The 8,124-nt window shown below is 45.7% G+C and overlaps 2 protein-coding genes across 3 annotated transcripts in view; both read right to left on the bottom strand.

Annotated features, from left to right (window-relative positions):
• Positions 1–271: 271 nt before the first annotated feature.
• On the bottom strand, positions 272–2,599 carry LOC138861975 (uncharacterized). Its single transcript, XM_070122468.1, has 2 exons — positions 1,759–2,599; positions 272–285 (listed from the first exon to the last, which is right to left on the bottom strand). The coding sequence occupies exons 1-2, from the start codon at positions 2,597–2,599 to the stop codon at positions 272–274; spliced, it is 855 nt and encodes a 284-aa protein (XP_069978569.1).
• Positions 2,600–4,532: 1,933 nt separating this feature from the next.
• Positions 4,533–8,124, bottom strand: part of LOC138862027 (uncharacterized) — a 9,130-nt gene continuing 5,538 nt past the window's right edge. For both annotated transcript variants that reach the window (XM_070122981.1, XM_070122982.1), the window contains one exon: positions 4,533–8,124. This exon is cut by the window's right edge and continues 1,270 nt beyond it. In XM_070122981.1, the coding sequence (XP_069979082.1) occupies positions 5,461–8,124 (2,664 nt within the window). In that variant the 3' untranslated portion in view covers positions 4,533–5,460.

Raw genomic sequence — 8,124 nt, 5'->3', positions numbered from 1 at the left:
AAACAACGCTGCTCTTTTCCCGCCCACACATTCCCTTCATCCTCCCCTCCTCACGCCCATACACCCACAGATCACCTCCCTCTGCCTTATGCCCAAACCTCTTCACTTCTTACACCTTACCCACGCCCATGACAGATTTTAGCCACGCCCCCATTCGTCCAAACACCTTGTACGCTCTCCGTGATCACGCCCATGGTCTTTCATCACCCCCCTCCCCCCCCTTTGACCCATAGGCACGCCCATGAAACCTCATCTTGTATTTCGATTCCTTTTATTCCGTCATTACTGTGGCCATATAACTCCTTATGGTGTTCTTATGGCGCCCATACTCTCTTTTACAACCGTAAATCACGCTCTCCCTTCACCTAGCTCCACTAACCCCACCTAACCTACGCCTGCCATCTCTTCCCCATCTCACGCCCATACCTTCCTCCTCCTTCCCCATCCCACGCCCATATCTTCTTTCCTATTTCACGCCCACAACTTCCTCCCCCTTCCTCATACCACGCGCATACCCTCTTCCCTATTCCACGTCCTCAATGCCCTCCCTTTTCCCCATCCCACGCCCATATCCTCTTCCCCTATCTCATTCCACGCCCATACCCTCTTCCCCATCCCACGCCCATATCCTCTTCCCCATCCCACGCCCATACCCTCTTCCCCATCCCACGCCCATACCCTCTTCCCCATCCCACGCCCATATCCTCTTCCCCTATCTCATCCCACGCCCATACCCTCTTCCCCATCCCACACCCATACCATCTTTCTCATCCTACGCCCAAACCCTCTTCCCCATCCCACGCCCATATCCTCTTCCCCATCCCACGCCCATACCCCCTTCCCCATCCCACGCCCATATCCTCTTCCTCATCCCACGCCCATACCCTCTTCCCCATCCCACGCCCATACCCTCTTCCCCATCCCACGCCCATACCCTCTTCCCCATCCCACGCCCATATCCTCTCCCCCATCCCACGCCCATATCCTCTTCCCCATCCCACGCCAATACCCTCTTCCCCATCCTACGCCCATACCCTCTTCCCCATCCCAAGCCCATACCCTCTTCCCCATCCCACGCCCATACCCTCTTCCCCATCCCACGCCCATACCTTCTTCCCCCTCCCACCCCCATATCCTTTTCCCCATCCCACGCCAATATCCTCTTCCCCATCCCACGCCCATATTCTCTTCCCCATCCCCCGCCCATACCCTCTTCCCCCTCCCACGCCCCTACCCTCTTTCCCATCCCACGCCCATATCCTCTCCCCCATCCCACGCCCATACCCTCTTCCCCATCCTACGCCCATACCCTCTTCCCCATCCCACGCCCATACCCTCTTCCCCATTCCACGCCCAAACCCTCTTCCCCATCCCTCGCCCACACCCTCTTCCCCATCCCACGCCAATACCCTCTTCCCCATCCCACGCCCATATCCTCTTCCCCATCCCACGCCCATATCCTCTTCCCCATCCCACGCCCATACCCTCTTCCCCATCCCACGCCCATATCCTCTCCCCCATCCCACGCCCATACCCTCTTCCCCATCCTACGCCCATACCCTCTTCCCCATCCCACGCCCATACCCTCTTCCCCATTCCACGCCCAAACCCTCTTCCCCATCCCTCGCCCACACCCTCTTCCCCATCCCACGCCCATACCCTCTTCCCATCCCACGCCCATACCCTCTTGCCCATCCCACGCCCATATCCTCTCCCCCATCCCACGCCCATATCCTCTTCCCCATCCTACGCCCATACCCTCTTCCCCATCCCACGCCCAAACCATCTTTCCCATCCCACGCCCATACCCTGTTCCCCATCCCACGCCCAAACCATCTTTCCCATCCCACGTCCATACCCTCTTCCCCATCCCACGCCCATACCCTCTTCCCCATCCCACGCCCATATCCTCTTCCCCATCCCACGCCCATACCCTCTTCCCCATCCCACTCCCAAACCATCTTTCCCATCCCACGCCCATACCCTCTTCCCCATCCCACGCCCATACCCTGTTCCCTATCCCACGCCCATACCCTCTTCCCCATCCCACGCCCATACCATTTTCCCCATCCCACGCCCATACGCTCTTCCCCATCCCACGCCCAAACCATATTTCCCATCCCACGCCCATACGCTCTTCCCCATCCCACGCCCATACCCTCTTCCCCATCCCACGCTCATATCCTCTTCCCCATCCCACGCACATACCTTCTTCCCCATCCCACGCCCATATCCTCTTCCCCATCCCAAGCCCATACCATCTTCCCCATCCCACACCCATACCCTCTTCCCCATCCCAAGCCCATACCCTCTTCCCCATCCCACGCCCGTACCCTCTTCCCCAACCCACGCCCATACCTTCTTCCCCATCCCAAGCCCATACCATCTTCCCCATTCCACGCCTACAACTTCCTCCCCCTTCCCCATCCGGCGCCCACACCTTCCCACCCCTCCCCCTAACCCACGCCCACGCCCTTGCAATCCAACCACTTAACACAGACCCTAATGAGGTTCCCACTCCGACTCTGCAGCGCCTTGTCATCTCCCTGTCATGCCTATGTCTTTGTGTCATGCGTTTCCTTCGTACCTTGCTTGTCATGGCGGGCTCTAACTTCTAATTTCTAGGATTTTTAAAATTTCGTTTTGTTATTTTTTAAAATCTTTTTTTCTTCTCTTTTTATCGTCTTGCTGAACATTTCCCGCCATTTTTCTCCGTTTCTTTTCCTGATTTTTTCGTTTTATTCTATCGATGCATTTGTTTTTTCTTGATCTTTCGTTGGATTTTTTCGCCTCTGTAGTTGTTTTTATATTATTTTCTTTTCGCTTGTATTTCTCTCTATAATTTGTTATTTTCTTACAATCTTATTTGTTCTGTGAAACTTTTAGAGTATTTTCATTCTTTTAAATCTAGTATTCCATGTATATATATATCATTAAACCGATCAGTTGATAAGCAAGATAATGACGATTATGAAAATCATAAGGGATGATGGGATAAAGGGTAATGGCGATGATTCTGCTGCAGAACGAGGCTAGTTTTAGTGATGACGTAACTAATTACGTCATTCCCGCATTTTCCCCTCCACAAAGCGAACTTGATTCTTTTTGTTCTCATTATCTCTTTCTCGAATGTAATAAAAGATAAAATAGAAGTAAAAACCGCCTTTACATTCACTCCCCCTTCTCCTCACCCCACCCCCCCCAACCCCACCCCGCCTCCACCCTCATCTAGACGCGCGATGACGTCATCTTCCGAGCTATGCTTGTCTCGTTGTTTATTTCTTCGTTTCATTAATCCTAATTTATCAATTCACCCATTTTCTTGATCTTTATTAGTTGTCGAGATACGAAGCAAAAGAGAGGAGTGGGATAAAAATGAAGAATAGGAAGACATGAAAACCAATGCGTAAGATAGAATATATAAGGACAAGAAGAGAGAGAGAATATAACAAAAGCGGAAGAGGGAGAATATAACGAACGGAAGAGGGAGAATGTAACGAAAATGGAAGAAGGGGATTGTAACTAAAATAAAAGAAGGAGAATATGACAAAACAGAAGAGAGAGAATATAACAAAATGGAAATGAGAGAAAATATAACGAAAATGGATGAGGGTTAAGATAAGAAGCACAGCATAAGAAAAACGGAAAAGGAGGAATATAATAATAATGGAAGAGGGGGAGGATAAATGGAAGAAGGAGAATATAGCGAAAAATGAAGTGGAAATATAACGAAACCGGAAGAGGTATAGCTGAGCTGCGAAGGATACGTGAATAATGAAATAATTACATGAAACATAAGAAGAAAGACATAGAGAGAAAACAGAACAAAGATAAATTAAGGACAAATATGATAAGCAATAAAAAAGAAAACATTATGTAGATATTATTGTTCAAGAATAAATGTAGAATTTACATGTATACAAATACATATAATTAATTTCACGGGGGAGAACCCAGCCTCGTATAAATATAATGATATATACTATTACTCCTATTAAATTTCATGCTCTCGTTATCATTTTATTAAACAAGTATCAAATTCCATTTTATCACCAAAGTTAACTTTACTATTGTATTTCTTCCCTCTTGCACTTCTAAAATTTATGGACGCTCATTGATTCGATTTTGTTTTCATAAATAATTCGGTTTCCTCTCCTTAATTCCTTATCAAAGACTTATCGGAAGACATCGCTTTTCGTATACAGTCCTTTGTTCTTTATTGGGTGATATTAAAGTCTATTTTTTCTAATGGTCTCCCTCTGTAATAATAGAAAACGGAGATAAATAGAAGGGTACATTTTTAATGTCTTAATTATTTCTTGTATCTTTGTTCTTTTCCGGTTCTTTATATCCCCCTTCCTCTTTCTTTCTTTTCTGTATAGTTTTGCTAGTTCTTTGTGTTTGTCTGTTACTATCACTGGTATTTTGATTGTATTTTTTTCTGTTACCATTGTTATTGTGTTTACAGTGGATTCCATTTCATGAAGGTGCTCATGTCATTGTCAATTTAAGAAAAGAAATGATACTACATATAGAAAAAAATAATTTATTCCTTAAAGCGTAACAATATTTTCATTAGTTCCTCTTTGGGGATTTCATACTGCATTCATAACATAAATTACAGATATTTACACGACCCAAATCGGTCACCACTTGTACTAAAATATCAGTTTCCACTTCCTTTTCAATCAAATCATCTCTTGTATAAAAAAATGTATACAAACAAAACAAGACAAGGTGAACAAAAAACTGTATTTCTCTTTCCCTCCCTGATGCATGCACTATTTTAGACAACAAAAACGATAACAATTCGACGGAGAGGTATTGCGTAATAAAACAAGGCACCCATGTTGAACGAGATAAATATAACTAAAGGAAATTAATACCTAGGTGACATGCACATACTCCCCCGATGCGTACTTGTTCCACAGGAGTACAGGAACTATACTGAATGTAAAAAAACGCTGAACTAACACATTAATTCATCCACCGTCAGACAGCTTACCTCAACTGTACTACACTGTTTACAAAAGTAATACATGAAAGACAAAATAAACGAGTTTCTTTTCTTTCTTCTTATTAAATAAAGCTGATAAAGATGTCATTTAGACTTCCGAAAAGTACTGCAGCAGAATTCACAAACTACTGGTTGCTAGGTACGTGTTAATATCTTACCGACGGTTTAAGTACATTTTAGTGTGTCCTTCCCCTTTCTTTTGCTCTGTGCGTGGCGTGTGCATATGTGTGTCTGTGTGTGTGTGTGTTTCTGTGTGTGTGGAGTGTGTTTGTTTGTGTGTTTGTTTGTAAGTGTGTTTGTGTGAACTGCATCTCTTCTGCAGTGTTTCAGGGTATTTAGTGTATAACATAATACCCATAACTCTCACGTTCAGTATGGGACACACGAGGAAAGAAGTGTTAACAATGGAAAAAGGTAATCACACTCAAACTGATGAAAGAAAATCAATAATGTTCATGATGCTGGTAAACGGCGTAGTAATTCGAATGCTCGTCTACGAAATAATGACAAACAACATTATAAGGAGGATATGAGGAAGGTGTGTAGATCCTCTCCTGATACACCTGATCCTCAGGGTAAGGGTAAGGAACACCGCTGTAGCAGTTGTGACTTGCTGAAACCAATTCTTCACCGTAACTTGTGTGGGCGCCAGGGTAAGGGTAGGGAACACCACCGCCAATATTGTGATTGGCTGAAATCACATGTTCATAATAGCTGGAATGGACACCAAAGTGAGAATAAGGAACGCCATTATTAAAGCTGTAATTTGCTGAGATCAACGGTTCACTACAGTTCGTGGGGGCGCACAGGTGCGGGCAAGGAACACCGCTACCATTGCTGTGGCTGAGGGCAAAGTAGTGCTCACTGTGACTCGAATGGGCACCGCTTTCCTGGACATAGTACAGGCTGCTGTCGTCCTCTCGTTGACTAGGCTCTTCCTGAGTGAGGTAGATTGTCGAATACGCTCTCTCGTCATACATATTGGATGGACTTTCAGTGCTTTCCATCGCCGGAATCTCCTTCATCTCACAAAGACCGTTATAGCTGTTGTAAGGTACCTCCGCTGTCAGTGATTCATGAGGCTCGAGGCCCGACTCATGGCTGAAATCCTCTTCTTTAAAAACAACTTCAACATCACTGTCTGAGCTCGTGCGCACTACCACTTCGACGCAGCTAATGTCGTCATTACCTGCGTAGAACAAGGTACTATCCGAAACCCGCTCTTGCTCTGGCATCTTCCAGGAGAGATCTTGCGGCCCGTCTTCATCTTTGGCCCGTGCAGTTTCTTCGCTTAAGTGTTGCTCCTGATATACATTCGATCCCTCATATTCACTTCTGTTCTTCTCTTTTCCTTTTTCATGTTTTCCCGTTCTTCGACTTTCCCTATTTGGCGAATTCTTGTTATAAATATCGTCGTCTGCGTGGCGATATTCTTCGATGTTCTCTTCTTCATCTGGAGCTTGGTATAAAATAACGTCTATGAGTGACTTCTTACACATACCTTCGTTTGTTCGTCTGTTCGGTTTCCCCGAGATTTCTACGCGGTGCTTCCTTTTACCTTTCTTTGGCTTCCCTGATTCCGGCAAGCCTTGATCCGTTTGACTTGAACTCTCCCGCTGAGCATTCTCCGTAAAAAGGCTCTTTGTTTGTTCAGCGTCATGATTCGTTTCAGGCGCGTGGTCTTCCAAGGTCGGGGATGCCCTGAAAAAGTTCGGGTTTTGTCCCATTCCGAGTGGGTTTTGTGGCAGCATTCTTCCAGCGTTTTCAAGAGGATGCTCCAAGCGTATGGTGTCGGTTTGTTTACTCTTTCCCTGAGGTTCATTCAGCGTTTCTTCGTCAAGTTTCTTCGGTTTTCTCTGAACCCGACGGTTTAAACTTCTATAACCTTGTGTCGTTGACCTGCTGTCGACCGAGAGCCTTTGCGAGAGAGTCTGGAACGTGCCTCGTGTCGGTATTTCTTTCTCGGCGTCCGCGTTATGTGCGTTCCCATCAGGTGTCTTTCCCTTTGTATGTCCTTCGCGGCTGACTATGCTTGGCTCTATCTCATCTTGCTGTCGACTAGATCTGGTTGCTTCGTGTTTGGATAAATCTAGAGGATATTGATAATTATCAGATTCCCATATCATATTCTCCGTAGCCCGGTTACTTGTAGATACTGATAGTGCATTATTACTCGATTGTACAGGAAAGTTTTCAAGACTTTTTGTACGCTGACTGAAAGCTTGCTCAAAAGAAGGGAAGGCTGTGCTTGAGGTCATACTTGGCGTGGAATTATACAACCTTATATTTAACAAACTTGGCACTTGTAGAGTCTCGTCGCAATCAGTGCATGCTTGTACAGTCCCTGCATCACAATACAAATCTGATTTCTGAGCGTTTCTGTGCACTTCTGCATGTTGGAAGAGAGTTTTGCTCTCTTCTTTCTCTTCAGGAATTTCAACGTGTGTATCTTGGTGTCCTCTTCGATCTTCTGCCGGCGGGACTGTCAGTCTTGTTCCATTTTCAATGTGTTTTGTACTTGGAAGAAGTACTTTTGGAATGTCAGGACTTCCTTTACTTGTAGAGTTTTCTGTCCCTTCCTTGACTAACTCGTCTGAGGTTTGAATGTGTGACAAAGATGTCTCTCTTTTGCCTCGTTTTTTCTTCTTTGGCTTTACCTTCGATCTTTTCCTTTTCACTTTCTTCTTGCATGCCTCTTTGCTGGTCTGTTTTAGCAGAATCTTGTTCATGACTTTGCCTGCCGCATTAACTTTTCGATTTTTGCCTGTGCCTTCGTCAGTTTTCGAGTCACACTCTGGCGGGAGGCTTCCGCTGGCCTCCGATTCTAGTTCAGTCGAGGCGTTTATTTCGCATTCAGGACTTGTTTTCTGAGTGGAAACCTCCGTGTATTCTTCGCAAACAGTAAGTGATTGTTTCATGTCCAAGGGCTCGCCAGATTCACATGGAGCAGAACGCAAGTGAGTTAAACTATTTTCTGATTTGATTTCAGGTTTCTTCTCTACTAACCATATCACAGAGTCTTGATAGTTGAAGCTTTCGTCTTTTCTGTCTTCCTCCGAACTAGTTTCAGGTGCTTGATCGATCTTATTCTTGTGATCCGTGGTGCT

This window comes from Penaeus vannamei, chromosome 6, assembly GCF_042767895.1.
Source record: "Penaeus vannamei isolate JL-2024 chromosome 6, ASM4276789v1, whole genome shotgun sequence".
Classification (NCBI taxonomy): Eukaryota; Metazoa; Arthropoda; class Malacostraca; order Decapoda; family Penaeidae; genus Penaeus; species Penaeus vannamei.
This window is presented reverse-complemented; position numbering and strand designations above follow the sequence as displayed.

Coding starts and splice junctions, on each gene's coding strand:
- LOC138861975 (XM_070122468.1), bottom strand. CDS start 2,599: ATGACAAGCAAGGTACGAAGGAAACGCATGACACAAAGACATAGGCAT.